The 18,259-nt window shown below is 39.0% G+C and overlaps 1 protein-coding gene across 2 annotated transcripts in view; it reads left to right on the forward strand.

Annotated features, from left to right (window-relative positions):
• Birc6 (baculoviral IAP repeat containing 6) overlaps positions 1–18,259 on the forward strand; it is a 174,407-nt gene that overhangs the window by 141,277 nt on the left and 14,871 nt on the right. For both annotated transcript variants that reach the window (XM_021186109.2, XM_021186110.2), the window contains exons 64-65: positions 541–709; positions 7,612–7,825. In XM_021186109.2, coding sequence (XP_021041768.1) covers positions 541–709; positions 7,612–7,825 — 383 coding nt within the window. The remainder of the gene's footprint in view (positions 1–540; positions 710–7,611; positions 7,826–18,259) is intronic.

Consider the following 18,259-nt stretch of genomic DNA (forward strand, 5'->3'; position numbering starts at 1 on the left):
GGAGGCCACAGGAGCCACCTGAGTTCCTCAGAAAGGGAAATCCAAAGGTGACGGTGGTAATGCTCTGGTGTCTGTCAGTCACTGTCTAGTCACTGCTCTGTTAGTCACTGCTTACTGCACTCGTGCTGCTCTGTCCTCAGGGCGCTCCTCTTTCAGTTACATAGAGAGCTATTGTCCTGTGTAAGTAACCCTCAGCAAACAGTCCCGTCGCTTCTGAAAATGTCCTTTTTTAGCCCTGTTTGATATCTCAGGCCTATAATCCCAGCACACAAAGTTGAGGGATTAAAAATCCAGGGCCACCCTCTTAGTTGAAAAACCCAACCTTGAGGTTTGTCAGGGCCTTATATGGAAAAGCTATCTCCAAAATGAAAAGTACACAATCAGAATATATTATATGAGAAAAAATTTTCAAAGTCTTGTATTTAAACATAAGAGTGTCAACATTGGTTAAGACAAACCAGATGTTCTTGAGTGTGCTAATTATGAAATACATCACTGAAGTGTATAAAGCTGAACTCCAATTTCTTGTCTGCAATGCAGGTTCTTGCGAGTTACATAAACCCCATGAGTGGTGCTGTAAATGGGGAGGCCCAGGCGTCTCCCGAGAGCCGGGCACAGAACAGCAGTGCTCTGCCCTCGGTGCTTCTGGAGCTGCTCAGTCAGTCCTGCCTCATCCCAGCCATGTCCTCCTACCTGCGCAACGACTCCGGTGAGTCAGGGGTGCGGGCAGGACACGACTGCATGAAGTCAGTCAGACACGGGGAGCTGGAGAGCTGGCTCAGCAGTTAAGAGCACTGACTGCTCTTCTGAAGGTCCTGAGTTCAAATCCCAGCAACCACATGGTGGCTCACAACCATCCCTAATGAGATCTGACGCCCTCTTCTGGAGTGTCTGAAGACAGCTACAGTGTACTTACATATAATAAAATAAATCTTTAAAAATAAAGACACGGGGCTGGCGAGATGGCTCAGTGGTTAAGAGCGCCGATTGCTCTTCCAAAGGTCCCGAGTTCAAATCCCAGCAACCACATGGTGGCTCACAACCATCTGTAACGAAATCTAATGCCCTCTTCTGGAGTATCTGAGGACAGCTACAGTGTACTTACATATAATAAATAAATAAATCTTTTTAAAAAAAAATAAAAAAATAAAGACACAATTATAACTTGAAAGTAAGTCTGTGATACTTCCTAATAAGGGTATAAAGTTTTTGAAATTAAAGTTACCATAGACAGCCTTATCAACGTGCAACTGATGAAGGATTATTTTGTAATGTACATGAATATAATGTGGTATAAGTGAATATAATGGGCTTTTATATTAGTCACACCTTCCTTGTCTCATCCCTGTCTCTCTCACATTGCTCTCAGTTCTTCCCAAGTAGTCACTTGTCCTTTTTCCCCTTCTCTAAAAAAAGTCTATTTAATGTGTGTGTGTGTACACAAATGGACATGCTTGCCAAGATATACCTGTGGAAGTCAGACCAGGATTCAGTTCTTTCACCGTGTAAGCTCCACTACAGCTCAGGTCTTCAGTGCTGTAGCCATGAAGCCTTCTGCCTTTGGGCCTTTTGAATCTATTTCAGGGTAGTTTTGGTTTGTACTTCCTTGATGGCTAATCATGAAAATTGTGTTATGTTGGCTATTTAGGCCTCCTGTTTTCAAGTTTAGTTCAGTTCGTTTTTCCTTTTGACTTTTTGGTGTTTATCAGTTCTTTATATATTCTTATAGTATTAGCCTTGTATCAGAAGAGCTGAGATCCTCTTGTTAGAGGTAGCCACTGTTAAATTTGGTATTCTAATCTCTCTCGCGGTTCTTTTCACTTGTGGTATAATAATGAATATGCTTTTCTTTTGTGTGTGTGTGTGTGTTTGCATGCATGTATAATTATAAATATATGCATATATGTTCTTTTATATATGCGATTGTTAGCTATAGTAGTATTAGTTTTAGATTCTAACTTTTATTTTGGAAATTTAAGATCAGTAAATGCTTTTAGAAACATGGAGATGTATGCAGATTCAGTTTTGTTCACATAAATTCTGAACAATTCACCTTCTTTATCTAGACTGTTTAATGAATTGCTCTCCTACTAGATCTCTCCAATAATTTGGTCCTTTTTATAGACCTGAAAGGAAAATGTATTTCTTTTATATATAAGTAGAAACATGTTTGCTTCTGGACATTCCAACAGATTCCAAACACAAGACCCCATATTTCGCTGATCCCGCTGAGGTGAGATTGGGGCTTATTTCCTTAGAGACTGGCGGTCCTGAAGTTGGTTGTCTCTGTTGAGAGTGTGGTTTGGTTGGACACTGAGTTTTAGATATGCTTACTGGCCCTTTCCTATCTGTTAAGAAACTAGTGTTCAGATCTTTTTTTCTTGGATTACATGGATTATGTTAGCCATTGAGTTTAAGTATTGTAAGTCTCAAAGGGTTTACCAAAGTCTCTTCTTTCTGTAACCTACCCCTTGGCTACTTGGTAGTTTCTTTTGCTATGCATAGACTCTTAATTTGATGTAGAGTTGTTCTGTAGGCTTCTTATATATGAAGGGAATGGAAAGATACTTCTGCAGTTAAAAGCAGTTTTCTTGCTCTTATAAAGCACTCAGGTTCAGTTCCCAGCACCCATGTAGTGACTCAGCCACCTGTAACTTTAATTCTAGGATATCCGACACTTTCTTTGGTCTTCCAAAGGTACCAGGGATGTATGTGGTACCCATATGTACAAACGTACAAAACATTCATACACACAAAAGAAATCTAAATTTTAAAAAATTTTATAAGGAGCCAGGCGTGGTGGCGCACACCTTTAATCCTAGCACTCGTGAGGCAGAGGCAGGCAGATTTCTGAGTTTGAGGCCAGCCTGGTCTACAGAGTCTGTTCTAAGACAGCAAGGGCTATACAGAGAAACCCTGTCTCAAAAAAAAAAAAAAAATTAGAAGGAATTATTACATGATCTAGAAATTTCACTATTGGGTGTGTGTATGCACATCTAATGGAAGTAAAAGGATAAGATAAATGTGTGTGTGCGCGCATGTGCGTGCATGCATGCATGCACTATTTATAATAGATTTTTTTAAAGTGTCATTTGCTTCAACCATAAGATGTAAAAATCCTTTTATTCGCATATGGGGAAAACTGGAGGTCACTTTCAACTTGAATAAGCTAGGAACATGAAAATAAGCCCAGCATGCTCTCCGTCATTTGTTCAAAGTGCTGAGTGGCTCTGCGTGGAGAAGCACTATTTGCGGTTGCAGGAGACCCGAGTTTGCTCTCCAGCACCCTTACAACTACTCAAAGCTGTTGATTGCTCCATATCCAGGAGTAATCAACACCCCTTCTGGCCTCTGATGATGCCTGGCACCCATATTTGGTCTGGGAGAGTTGCAATGTTTCATAACACTAAGCCAGCCTAGTTTGCAGCAGTTAAATTTTGAATTTCAAACTAAACAGAAAAATTGGAAGGATCCCAACATGTATATGTGACATATTTTTGGAGATAGTGAATGCTAATTACTCAGCCACTGAGCTGGTTCAGTTGCTACCACACTGGAAGAAGACCAGAGTGGAAGCTCTGGGTAGAAGAAGAAGCTGACTGCTCTCTAACCTCCAAGCATGCTCTTTCCCCCATACATGCATTTGTTTGAAATAGGAAGACTGGCTAATTATCGTTTTTTTTTTCTTTTGTTTTGGTTTGGGTTGGTTTTTTGTTTGTTTTTTGGGTTTTGTTTTTGTTTTTGTTTTTTTGTTTGTTTTTTGCTTTTTCTAGACTCTGTGTGTGTGTGTGTGTGTGTGTGTGTGTGTGTGTATGCTCATTCCTGCCTGCCTGGCTGTCCTGGCTGTCCTAGAACTAGCTCTGTAGCCCAGGCTGGCACTGAACTCACTGAGATTTACCTGAATCATCTGTTTTTATTACCACATGTTGTATGTACTTGTTGAATTACAATACTGAACATAGTAAATAGTAACATATCCTAATAAAAAGGAATGATAGAAATTCCATTGAAGAGAAAAAATGGTTATTTATGCTAGAAATGTCTTAGGTAATAGAAGAGTCTTGTGTGGAGAATGTGTTCATGTTATCCTACACATTGTACAATGTCAAAAATCTTTATTGGTCAGAATCATCATTTTAACCATCAGGTAACATTTAACAAGCCTGTACTTACCACATTTGCCACCAGGTGGAGGTACTGTGCCACCTTCAGGAGTGTTTAAAAACTTTACCTAGCTTTACTCACATTTTTAAAAGCAATTCTTTGTTGTATCCCCTCCTTCATAAGTTGTATGGCATTTTATATTACTTGGTATTCACTTAGTGGGCCATGCCAACAACCCTTAAAGTGTTAGAACACCTTTACCTTTTAGTGCTGGTTTCAAAGTATTTTAAAGTCAAAAGAGAAATTGAGGTTATACTAAGTTATTTGTGTTTGTGGTCGGGAAACTGCAAAGGAAGTATAGACTAAAAGGATGTGAAAATCTGTATTGAAATGAACAGCATCCATTTGTGAGGCTGCTCTTCTGTTAAGATTTTAAAATATATTTTACTACGCTCTCACTCTGTAGGCCACCCACTCTGACACTCGTGTTCCTTCTGCCTTAGCTTCCTTCATTCTGGGACAGCAGAATGTGTAACCATCCTTTCTAACCCTGTTACACATGCATATCAGAGACAATGAGGTACAGTAGGAGATTCGGGGAATTAAGTTGTGATAAGAGCTAGATTTTCCTGTAATAAGGTTTGTTTTGTCTTTAACTTTACAGCAAGGTTAGATTCCTAGAATAGTTGTGAGCTCTTGCAGGCCGTTCAGTATTGCCGACCATCTTCCCAAGAATGCTACATCGGTCATTGCTATGCCCAGTGACCAACAGGAACAACTTAGCGTTAGCTCACTGGATACCATCCTCATTTTATTTCTTGTCTGATTTTTGTCTTGGTATCCAACCTAGGATAGTCTGTTGTATATAGTGATCACATTTCTTCATTGTTTTGTGATGTCTTAGCTTTTCTTTGTTACGATTATTACATTTGCCAAGAGAACTCGTTAGTTTCTTTCAAGACTTTTTCCACTTTTATCAGGAATCTTTTATCCTGACAAGAGTAGAGTTATGAGCTTGGATAGAAAATATAAGAAAATAGAATTTACACACCCAAAGAAAAATGAATTCCTCTCCCCAGCAGCCAGTAAATTGCCAATATCTCTTCAGCAGGGGTGAGGTCTCATCAGCCCCCCCCCCCATAAGTGCTGGAATGTTGAGTGACTGTCTTGTACAGGTAACTGTAACTGTGTGACTACATTATCTCAAGAGAATAGCTCATATATCTCTTCTCCATCTCTGCTGCTTACATTCCTCCTTCTGTCTCTTTCATGATGTTCTCTGAAGCTCAGGCGAGTCAATGAAGATGTCCCATTTAGAACAGTCCTTATTCTCAGCACTCGGACCAAGATTTGAGAGTGGCGCTCACTAATCTATGGATATAAACAAAATTCTTTTAAAGATAGTTTGATAATATATTTAGTTAGCAAAATAACAGTAGCAGGTCCCCTTCAGCCCCCAGTCCTAGATTTTGACCAACTTTACAGCTCCTACCACAAATTTTCCCCTGTGGAGCAGTCCTCCAGTCCAGTTAAAAACTGGTTGGTTAAACCATTATTCTATTATTGTACCCATAGGCATATCTTGTCTGGAAGGTCAGGGACTACTGCTTTTCTCCCCAATAAACTTCATAGTGCCTTTTGGCACTCTGAAAGCTAGCCATCCATCCGGGAGACATTTTTCAGACCAGTTTCATATTGATTTTAATTGTGTCATACCTACAACTAAATTTAGTTGTGTCTTCAGCACTAGCTATGATGGTCAACCAAGAAAATAGCCTTTGTTTTTTGGGGGGCTCTCTAACCAGCAACTTGTAAAGATGTATTATAAACCTGACACTGGGTTTTCATTTAGTAATTTTTGTCTTCTGGGGATGAAGCATTGTTCATCCATGTAGGGTACTATGTTCAAACTCCCCCTTTTAAACTCGTTGTTGTTGTTGTAGTTGTTGTTGTTGGTATATTTTTAAAACTAGCTTACAAAGTAGTGTGTTTCCATAAGGCTTTTTTTCATCCATCATTAATATTTATTAACCCACTATATATTCCTTTCTCTTCCCATTCTCCCACGCCCATTTCTGCATAAGCCTTTTGTCCCTAGTATTCACATCCACATCCACTGTTAATTCTGTTTTCCAAATACAGGCTGTTTTCAAAAACAAGGGGACATTGCACACATTTGGGATAGAGGACAAATTTTCAGATAAGCAAAGAGTGGCAATCAAACTTTTTTACTTCTCATCACTTGGAGGTATAAAATGATGGCTCCTTTCCCTCCTGTCAACAGCAGTGTCTCTTGTAACCTAGCTGACCTGGAGCGCACCATGTAGCTTAAGGATGACTTTGAACATCCAGGCCTCCTGCCTTCATCTGCAGGGCTGGTATATACCATTACACCTTTCTGTCCATTAATTTTATTTATGTTCGTGTGTGTGTGTGTTTTTTTCTCTCTCTCTGTCTGTCCTACTCTCCCTCCCTCCCTCTCTCCCTCTCCTGGTGTACAGTCATACCATAATATGTGTGTGGAGGTCAGAGAATAAATAGCTTTATGGAGTAGATTCTTCCACATTTGTATCAGTTTTGTGTATCAGACTCAGGTCATCAAGCTTGTATTATCAGCAAACACCTTTACCCACTGAGTCATCTCAAGTAGCCCAGGCTTCCCTGATCCATCAGAACGAAGCATCATCCCATCAGACTGACGTGGTCCAGCCCTTTTTCCCTATAGTCATTGCTGTAGAAAGGCTAGGATTCTAGACGATGATACCTCATCTTCTCATGTCCATGCCCTGTGTAGGCATGGAACAGTTCCCCATCTAATCCCTCGGCTTTATGTTGTGTTTGACTTTTCTGTATAAAAGTTAGAATACTTGCCAGTGTCTCAAAGTATTGTGAATAATTTGTCTTCATGTAGAATCGTGAGGTTAGGAACATTGTGTTTTTATCACTGCTGTTCTCAGGTCAACTAGCACCACTTCTTGGGATGGCTATTCAGTAATCGGTGTTAGAAAGGTTACCTCACGTGAGGCAAAGAAGTGAATTCCATCTGGAATGGACCACTAAATTTAACAACTAATAGAAGTCTATTTTTTAGTACTTTGCATTGCATTTTAAGAAAAAAAAATCATCTGGCTTGTAGATATTAATTAAAAATATAGCATGTTTCATGCTAACTAGAATATTCATTTATTGAAAGACTTTAAATAAGTTGTAGTCTTGGGATTGTTATATACATACTATGAGATTACTTCATTGTTTCATCTTAAATGATACAATTGTCCTCATGCTGTACCCATAGTGTGCACTTTATCATTTGTATATAATATAAGGAGATAGTGATTAGTACACACCTCTCCCCCTACTCTGTATCTTTCTGATTTTCCTGTAATGGTGTGTCATAAACATGTGTGCTGGTCCGGTCACCAGCGATCAGGTCAGTACAGTATTGCTGTTGATGCTGTTTATATGGCATGTGTTCTTACTTATGCTTTCTCCCTTTTTCTCCTGTAGTTCTGGACATGGCAAGACATGTGCCACTCTATCGTGCTCTGCTAGAGTTGCTTCGCGCCATTGCTTCTTGCACATCTATGGTGCCGCTGTTGTTGCCTCTTTCTACAGAGAATGGTGAAGAAGAGGAAGATGAACAGTCAGAATGTCAGACTTCTGTTGGTACCTTATTAGCTAAAATGAAGACCTGTGTTGATACCTACACCAACCGCCTAAGGTACAGCACTGTGTTGGTTCCTCTTCACCTTGCTTTTAAGCATTTTAAAAATAGTTCTGTTGATAGTTTTTAGCTTTTCTTCTTCATTGACACACACTATTTAAACAGACACACAAGCATACTAGTACACACAGGCAATATATCTGCATAAAGGAAATGTATTGTTTGTATCTTATACCTATGCACCTTTATCACAAAGCTTATTAGACATCCCCTAGACTGATATTATAGGTATAGGTAACACGTATTACTAAGTGCACCACAGTATAGCCATTATCCAAAGAATGTTCATCTCCCTCAGCATGATGTCAGAGACACCTTTAAGTGCCAATAAACACAGTCTAATGACACTGCTCTTGCTTCTAATTCCATATTAAAGATGCTGGATTTTACTTTGCCAATACAGTTGTGAAGGTTATAGAAACCTATTCGGGTAAAATCCTAGTGTCCAGTATGTATGTATATATTACTCTTGTCATTTAGATACATGGTTATAATTTATGCCAAAACCTTTCTTAGAAGTCAGAAGATCAATCATGATTTGTTGGGAGTTACAGTAAAGCTAATTGCTTATGGAACAGAATTATTTTTAATTTACTTTTGGAGGAAATTAAACTTGGAGTTCTGTTTTGAAAAACTTTATAATCTAGAAAATCTTTCCCTTTTGTGGTGTCAACTTTCCTTACAGATGGCCAGGTTGTGGTTTTAAAACATTTACAATATTGATGCAAGTACTATATTTCCTTTGTACTCAGTTGTTATGCAAGAGTCTACAATTTACATGTTACCAGTTTAAATAATGCCACTGAGCTGTTGCCAAATGAATAGTTTAAGCTCAATGTGCTTGACTCTCTGCTAGGGCAGATACAAACAGCTATAGGTTCAATCAGGAGTGATTGCTACTTACTTGTATTGTGTATTGCTACTTGTGAGGCCAAAGTACAAAAGTGACTTGAAGCAAACCAGTCACCTAGGGCAACCCGGAGGGACTTTCTGTCTCTGGTTTGTTGTTGTTATTGAAGATGACCGTCTGTGCTGCTCTTGTCACTGGGGAAGGAAGCTGTAAAGGCCGCCTCTGCTGATGACTTTCTGTTGTATACGAGAAAATAATGTTGAGTTGTGTACGTTCTGTTCTCCCCTGTGTTCCCAGTCGTTGACTGGGATCTAGGAAGACAGTGTTAAAATAGTGTGTTGCCACCATTGAACCAAAACATTAAATTGTCCAGTTGAAGTAGTGTCTTTAATTGAGCATCTTGTCCCCTGGTCTGTACTTAGTGTCTCTTATTCCTGTAGTCTAAACATGTACATACCAAAATAGGGATCTGCCTTGCGTTTCTATACCTTATTTTATATTTAGGATAACTGTATTTGCTTCTAACTAAAGAGTAAAAATCCGAGCCAGGTGTGGTGGCACTATATTATGTGCTTTTATTCCAAACACTCTAGAAGTCAGAGACAGGTCAGTCTCTTTGGGTTCAAAATGCTATTTAAAAGTATCTTTCCTTTAAACTGTGTTTATGCTTATTTTGTAATAACCCTGGGGAATCCTGTAAAAGACCTATAATAAGGAATTCTAAGATATTTACGCATAAGCTTTTTGGAGTGAATGGTGGTTAGGAATTTATTTTGCTTTCTTAGTTTTCATACAACAAGTGTTATATAATTAATCGAATGGATTTTTTACTTTTTTGTAAAATGTATTATTTCATTAGGAAACATTAATTTCAGATCCATAATAACTGCTTTTCTTTTCAGTTGATTATCTGGAAAAGTGAGTCAACTAGAGAACGCTTCCTACTTCAGTTTAAGACTCAGATAATAACAGAGTATACACGTGAAACCACAGGGACCGTTCACAGAGCCTGCATCATCTGTTATTTTTATCTCCACAAAGATCTATGCTGTGACTGGTCTTAGTAGCTCCTTTACTGGGCTGTTTGTGTTAAGATGTGCGAATGATGCTTGATCTCCCAGTGGTTTCTGCTGTGGGCAAGGGTACCTGGCTAGAACAGGCAGTCAAGGCTAAGTGTGCTTCCATCCCTACTTCCCATTCAAGAGTGAACACAAAGTTCAGTTTCAATTTTACATAAAGAGTAAAGTCTGTTCTTCTTTAGTCTGTCAAGGGTTAAGACTTAAAAAACTGCCTGCCTTTCTTTTTTCAAGATTTGTGTTTTGTTTTTTCCTTTGTACCAAGCATATATACACAAAGGAAATTGTCTGCATTCTGAGGATCTCTGCTCGGAAAGTACTTGCTGCACATAATGATTTTCAGTGAAGTTGTATATTTTGTATGTGATACTTGGAATTTTTATTTTTCAGTTGGGGAATAAGAAAAGCTGAAATAATTGAGGAGCTGCCTCTTAGCTGGTTGGGATAAGCTAATTGAGATCCTGTTTGAACACCAGTGGTTAAGCTTCAATGTTAGTCAGAGAATGAGGGCGGCTCTTAGGTTCAGCAGGTTCCTTATCCTAAACCTTTTATAAAGAAGACATGGATAATTATTACTAAAAATCTAGAAAGGCAAGTCTTACTAATTGACATCTGACATTAGGACATCACAATGATTGCTGTAAGAGAGGTGACATCTGTCCTGCTCAGAAAGATGATTCTGCTCTAGTCTAGAGATTTTATTGAAGATTGTGACTGCCTAACAATAAAATTGGGACCTTTCCTAAGGGGCTGATATATAAGTGGAGGAAATAGTAGCTAGACCTTTAGAATAAATTTGTACACAGTGAACTAGACATATAGGGCACTGCAAGAGAACTAGCCTAAACTCATGAGGAAAGAGGAATTGGAGTTGAGGGCACAACTCAGGAACACAGGCTCACCTAATATGTAGCAGATTAGCATCACAACCCCCCGCCCTCTCAAGAAAAGTAGGGCTTGGGTAAGCACAGGATTCCAGGGTATGTGTATTTCAGACTGGAAAAAATGTGCACACTGAAATATATTATTTTATATGCAGGGAACCTAGGGATTTTGATGTGCCCTTAGATGTATATGGAAGATAGAACTAGAGGGAAGTCAAGGGAGGCTATATGCTGAAGGGTCACAGACCACTCACCTTTAAAAGTGGTGATGACAGCTGGCAAGGTCATTCCAGCAAGTATTTATTTCTAGAAATGTGTTAACTTATATTTTCAAAGAAAACTTCATCATTTTTTGAACAGATTTATTTATTTTTATTTTTATGTGTTTTGAGTGTTTGCCTCATGTGTATAGTGTCTGCAGGATGTCAGAAAATGGTGTTAGATCCCCTGAAACTGCAGTTAGTATATGGCTTTTAACTGCCATATGGGTGCTGGGAACCAAGTCCAGTCCCTCTGCAAGAGCTGGTTTTCTTAACTACTGGGCCATCTCTCTAGCCACACATTCTCATTTTTACAAATAGAAAACGGGAAGAGTAAGACTCATATCCACCTGCAGAGGTTTATTTAAATAAAAGTGTGTTCGTGCATGTAAAACAGTGGGAACTAATAAAGTGGATCTGTTTATTTTTAGATATAAAGAACTCTGAAACATCAGTTGGTTCCATATAGTAAATAAAGTGTGCTAAAATTGTTTATTTTAATCAGTTCACAGTTGTTGAATGAATTTCATCTTTTTTCTTTTGGTGTGTAGTTTTGGTTTTTTGAGACAGGGTTTCTCTGTATAGCTCTGGCTGTCCTGGAACTCACTTTGTAGACTATGCTGGCCTCGAACTCAGAAATCCGCTTGCCTCTGCCTCCTGAGTGCTGGGATTAAAGGCGTGTGCCACCACGCCTGGCTTGGTATGTAGTTTTGTAAACTCTACCACAGGTTAAGATTCTTTTAACCCCAGTCATAAACAAATTATGATGGTTTAAATACTAAAAATTGCCATAATTTGCAGTTAAGCCTTCCTCCTATCTGTAATTACTGATGTCCCCTGGCATATTTTTCATTACTATGTTTTGACTCTTCTGAAGATGTTTACTAAAAAGTGAAAAAAACACAAATGGCCAATATGTCTTTACAAGTGTTCATCTTCCTTAGCTAACATGAAAATACAAACAACTTTTGAGATGCCATCCTACTGCTGTTAAAATAGTGTCCTTAAGAAAACAAGCGGCAGCCGGGCGTGGTGGCGCACGCCTTTAATCCCAGCACTCGGGAGGCAGAGGCAGGCGGATTTCTGAGTTCGAGGCCAGCCTGGTCTACAAAGTGAGTGCCAGGACAGCCAGGGCTACACAGAGAAACCCTGTCTCGAAAAACCAAAAAAAATTAAAAAATAAGAAAACAAGCGGCTAGCCAGGCAGTGGTAGCACAGGCCTTTAATCCCAGCACTTGTAGGCAGAGGCAGGTGGATCTCCTGAGTTCAAGGCCAGCCTGGTCTACAGAGTGAGTTTCAGGACTTCTAAGCGTATATAGAGAAACCCTATCTGTAAAAAAAAGAAAAAGAAAGACAACAAATTCTAGTGAAGATGTGGAGACAGAGAAACCCTCATTCACTCTTGGTGAAAGTGAAAGTGATGACATTATTTTGGGACTCCATTCGGAGGTTCTTAAATAGATAAAAGCAAAACTACCACATGACCCAGCTGTGCTACCCCAGAGTGTAGACCTCAGGGACTCTCTATCCTCCTACAGAGGTGTTTGCACATACATACATACAGGTATGTTGCTGCATTATTCATAATAGCTGGAAAATTGAACCAGCTAAATTAATGGATAATGAAAATGTGTGTGTGTGTGTACACGTACATACATACATACATACATACATACATACATACATACATACAGTGCAATTCAGTTCAGCTCTAAAGTAAAGGAAAGCTGTGAAGTTTGCAGGAAGATAGATGGATAGCAGACTATGAAAGACAAAACCTTTGTGATTTCCTTCATGTGGATTATAGTGTTTAGTGTTTATAAAGTGGGTCTAAGTTGTGAAATGAGACCTGTCTGTTATGTGACAATACTTTCCCTGGGGAAATGTAGCATACACTCTACTCACCCCAGACAGAGAGCCCACAGCAGACCAAACTATAGATGCTAATTACCAGAGTCCAACTTGGTAAACCATGAGTTTAATGAATTTTTTTTAATGCACATTGGTGTTCTGCCTGTGTGAGAGTGCCAGATCCTCTGGAATTGGAATTGCCGACAGTTGGGAGCTGCCATATGGATGCTAGGAATTAAACCCAGGTCCTTTGGAGGAGCAGCTGTTCTCTTAACCTTTGAGCCATCTCTCCATACCTGAAGTATAAGTTTTATTGGGGTTACTTACAGGAATATGGGTGAAGGGTTACTTACAGGAGCAAAAATGACTCAAAGACAGCTGCATCACCAAAGCCTACCCCAGCATGGGTGACAGCTCCTAAAAGCTAGAAAACCTGGCACACACTACCTGCAGGCAGCTCAGTGTATTCAAGATTGTCCTTTCTCGGTGCCTCAGTTGTCCTAAATCTTTTCCAGTTAGCTGGCCTGGCGTCAGAGTCTTGCAGTTTGGTTGTCTGAGTCTTTGCAACTCAGCTTCTCTCACGAGGCTGGAAATCTGGAAATCAAGAGGGAAAAAATCTGGTCAGTTTCAGGGGCTCCCTGAAACTATTGTTTTTCACCTTCCTGCATAAGGGACTTTTTTGTGGAAGGGAATGTTTTAGTTGCAGAGAAAATTGTATAAGACTAAGAGAAGGGAAAGAGATGCTGAGAAAGGGAAGGGAGTGTGGAAACAAAATGGCTCGTTATATGAAAGTGGGAAAAGTGAAAACAAGAAATAGCCTCTGATACTATTGCTTAGAATTTTAAATGGGGATTACTAGTAAACTAAAGAATTACTTCAGGCTTTACCAAGAATTTTCCTTTAGTGGCGCGTGTTTCTCTCTCTCTCTCTCTCTGTCTGTCTGTCTCTCTCTCTCTCTCTCTCTCTCTCTCTCTCTCTCTCTCATTAGTCTAAAACTTTCCTTTAGTAGAGCTTTCTTTCTGTGATTAATACATCTTACCAGCATTCATAGTCTTTCTTTGTTTTGTTAGGAAGAGTCTTGAACTCACTTGGTAGACCCAAGGCAGGAGATACCCTTGCCTCTTTTCAAGATATGCCACCACACCCAGCACATTTCAATAGCTCTAGCTGTATCATAAGTAGTAGAATACCAAACCAAACCATATTTTTTAAAGACTAAAGAAACTTTGAGGCTAGAGAGCTAGCCCAGTGGTTAAGAACATCTATTGCACTGGGTGGTGGTGGCTCACACCTTTAGTCCCAGCACTCAGAAGGCAGTGGCATGTGGATCTCTCAGTTTGAGGCCATACTTGTCTATACAGTAAGTTCTAGGACAGACAGAGTTACACAGAAAAACCTTTTTCAAAAAATGGGGGGGGGCATTTATTGCTCAGAGGAGGGAGGGCACTTATTGCTTGCTGAAAGAGAGTCTAGTGCGCACGCACACACATACACACACACACACACAGAGTACCTCCCAGCCATCTGTAACCCAAGTCTTGTCAATTTGACACCTTGCTCTGGCCTCTGTGGGCACCAGGCCTAAGTATGTTCCATGTGCATGTATACAAAGTATACATAAATGTACTCATAAGCTAAATGAAGATGGAGAAAAGAAGGGCTGCGTGATAAGATGCATTTTTCCTAGGTACTTGGGACACTGAATTAGGAGGTTTGCAGGTTCAAAGTCAGCATGAACAACATAGTAATGCATTCTACCTACCCCCTTATCATTACCCCTCAAAAAAGAAGATACTCTGACGATCTTCTGATACACTATGCTTTTGTGTACATACTATTTCCACTTGAATGAAAACATTATTGTCTAGTGTAAAGGTTCATTCTGTTACCTACACAATGTCTGTACTATGATGATATCTCAGATCCCTTTGTTTTGAATAAGAACCTTTCATCACTTGTTCAGAGGCAAGAGAAAATGGATTGTTTTATCTCTGCAGATATTAACTATTATATTCTGATAGCCAAACAGTAGTCATATTCTACAGCAGTCAGGATTTCATGGCTTCACCAAAAATTTGAGAGACAGACTTACTGCTATTCAAAATTAGGTTTAATTGCTGTAAGACGAGAACACTTGTGACATTCAGTATAAGATGTTCTGGATTTAAAACTTTTCTTTGGCAATCCTCAAATAAGAATTCTTAATTTCCATGTTTCTTAGAAATCTCACAGGATCTTCCTAGTGAATAGAAACCCATCACACTTGAACAAAATCTTGTTAGAAAAACCCCATTTCTTTACAAATAGATAAATAAATAAACAAATGATTTAACCTACTCTCTGAAAAAGAAAAAAGAAAATCTGATTGTCTTATTTTAAGCTCCCTCGACCTTGTAAAAGTTCAGATCTTTTCCATCCCCTACCTTCTACTGAATTAGGTTTCTATTGAGAAAACCAAAACCATCCTAGTTTTTCTTCTTGTGCCTCTGCCTCTTATTCATACAACATGAAAGTCCTGATCCCTTAATCAAAAAGCATTTGACAGAGTCACATCTTTAGACAGTCCTTTTAAAATGACTTTAAACAGGTTCGGTTCTTTTTTGTCACTATGTAGCGCTCCCGGGCCTGGAACTCACAGGGATCTACCTGGCTCTGACAGCTGTTTCAGTTGGTGTTGTAAACAATAAAGATGGTGTGTTTGACTCCCACCCTCCCAACCCCAGCTGAGAACTAAACCCAGATCCCTTGCTTCCAAAACCTAAATCCCCAATGCTAGTGTCTCTTGTTTGGTTAAGTTGGGTTGTCCCCTGGTAAACGGGTGAGGTGTTATTTGTGACCTCTCCATTTGGCAGTCACACAGAGTACCGCTACTGTATCTGGTGATTTTTAGGACCTGATATTCTGACACTAAACGTTACTGTGACCTAGCTCCTTGTGCTGTGTTTAGGTGCCTCCCAGTCCTGCTCACTCATTCTTCCCACAGAGTGGAAGTTGGCCCCTCCCCACATTCATTTAAACCATTAAAAATTAAGCTGGCACTTTAAAGTAGAGAGAGTTTAAGTAAAACTAAAAAGAAGTATTGTTAATTTAAAACCTAGATTTTAAGTTAACCATGGGACATACCTCACATTAGTCTGTCCTTGCCTCACTTGTGGCCATGTTTTACCAATTACTTTGATGCTTTCTGGAGACAATGGAAGCCAACAGTTCTAAAGTAAATTTAAAAAAAAAAAAAATCTTATCTACAAAAAAAAAACGTCCCTTATTTACTTTTAATCTTAATTTGCTTTAATCTATAATTGTTGGCAAAGGGCTTTACACTTAAGAAAAGAAGTACAGTGCAGTGCTTGTTTCATGGATAAGTGTAGGTACTAGTTTCCCGGAGTTCTACACCTTTCAGGCAACTTCTTCACATGGCTGTGCTTTTCAACTTTCGGTTTTAGGAGAGTCTTCCATTTTGCACTATCAAGAAAATGGCTATGTGAAGTTGGCTTCCATTTCTGAATTACAAAGCCACATAACTCAGATAGTATATTCAGAGTAATATCTTGACTTACTTTTGGTAGTAGTGTTAGTAAAAGCCATTAATATAACAATGTTGAGGTCTGGACTTTTTAAGAATACTTATAACATTGTTTATTTTGTATTTGTTTGTGGGTGTGAATGTGTCAGGGTAAACATGCCAGTCAGAGGGTGATCTGCCGAAGAGAGTACATTCTTTCTTTCCACAGTGTGAGTCCCCACTGTGCAGCTTAGATTAGCAGGCACAAACCAGTTCCTTTACCAACCAAGCAGTCTTACTGGCCTCAGAAGTTTTTGTTTTGTTTTGTTTCTGTTTTGTTTTTTTGTTTTGTTTTGTTTTGTTTTTAATCTGCCCATTTTGCTCACATCCTAGTTCAGATTTTCTCCATGGAGCCAAACATTACTTTATTAGCTATTTAGTTGGAATTCACAGTGTAGAGACAAATGTATACAGATAATTTTTTGTAATAGTAGAAACTTCAGTTGCTTCCTCGTATTTCTTCAGGGCAGTGATCACAACCAGATTCAACGTATGCACAAAGCAGCGGATGCCATGGTAGCGGCCGTCGCTGATTGCTCTTACCATGTTGGATCCATTGTCAGTCTCAGAGACCTCCTTCCAGCTAGGTGCCTTGAACTCAAATAGCTTTTCACACAGACTTCAGGATGTGAGCTAAGGTATGGCCTTTTTTCATGAGCTGGGCCTACATATGGGTTGACAGTAATCTGCAACTTGTATAGAACAAGAAGGGACTTTTGTCAGACAGTGAGTGACAGTGATCACTGATAGGCAGGTAGGGCTTATCCTTTCTCTACTTGAAAATCCTATCATCATTTGGAGTTTTTTTTTTAATGTAAGTTTTTGACAAAGCAAGTATCCAAGTAAGAAGTGTTTGATAACCTGTGTAAAAGTCTAAAATACACCTTTGTGATGATTCTACCATCATCTTCAATGTGAAGTAATTGTTTTTATGAACTTGGTGTAAGTTTTCTTAAATTTCTAGATTTTTAAACCGCTTTTAAAGTTGGTTTTTTAAAAAAAACATAAACATAAAACTTACTATCCTGCTAATAAATACTCTAATAATAGCCTATCAGTAATCTTCCTCTAAAAATTGCATTTAAGAAGTCAGTCTTTATCCAGGAGTAGGAATTAAAAATTAGTGGTTTCCCCAGTATAACCTTCATGTCAGACTGGTAAATACAATAAAGCACTTAATTACATTGATGTAGTTCAGGCTCCACATTGAAGGATGTTTTTTCAAAAAGAATATACATTTCTGGGGGAAAAAAAGAGCTTTCCTTTCGTATCTTCCTTCTTAGCTTGGTGAAATACATTAGACTGAAATCTCTTTAAAATACAGTAGATCAGCTGCTTAAGACTTAAGTATCATCTAAATTTTTATTTTTAGCTAAAACCAAATGTTTTTCCAAATAACTTCCCACTTCCTTATTATCCAGTGTCTTAGTAGCTCACTATTTAAGCTTAATGAGAATTAGTTATAATTGGTAAGGGAAAGTCTTTGTAAATCAAGGGTAGTTATTGTAAAGAACCTTTCTACAGTTCTTGACCCTTAGCATTTGAATTGATTATTACAACTTTAGAGAGCTACAGTTGACAGCCTATTTGAGTTTTTCCACAGGAATTGTTTCTTCGTTAAGAAATGGCCAGTATTGGGCTGGAGAGATGGCTCAGCGGTTAAGAGCACTGACTGCTCTTCCAGAGGTCCTGAGTTCAATTCCCAGCACCCACATGGTGGTTCACAACCATCTATAATGGGATCTGATGCTCTCTTCTTGTGTGTCTATAGACAGCTACAGTGTACTTATATAAATAGAATAAATAAATCTTTAGAAAAAAGAAAAAGGAAGGAAGGGAGGGAGGCTGGGCGGGCTTGTACCACTGTTGAGCTGTAGGTTAAAGAATTACCAGCCGGGCGTGGTGGCGCACGCCTTTAATCCCAGCACTCGGGAGGCAGAGGCAGGCG

This window comes from Mus caroli, chromosome 17 (genome assembly GCF_900094665.2).
Source record: "Mus caroli chromosome 17, CAROLI_EIJ_v1.1, whole genome shotgun sequence".
Classification (NCBI taxonomy): Eukaryota; Metazoa; Chordata; class Mammalia; order Rodentia; family Muridae; genus Mus; species Mus caroli.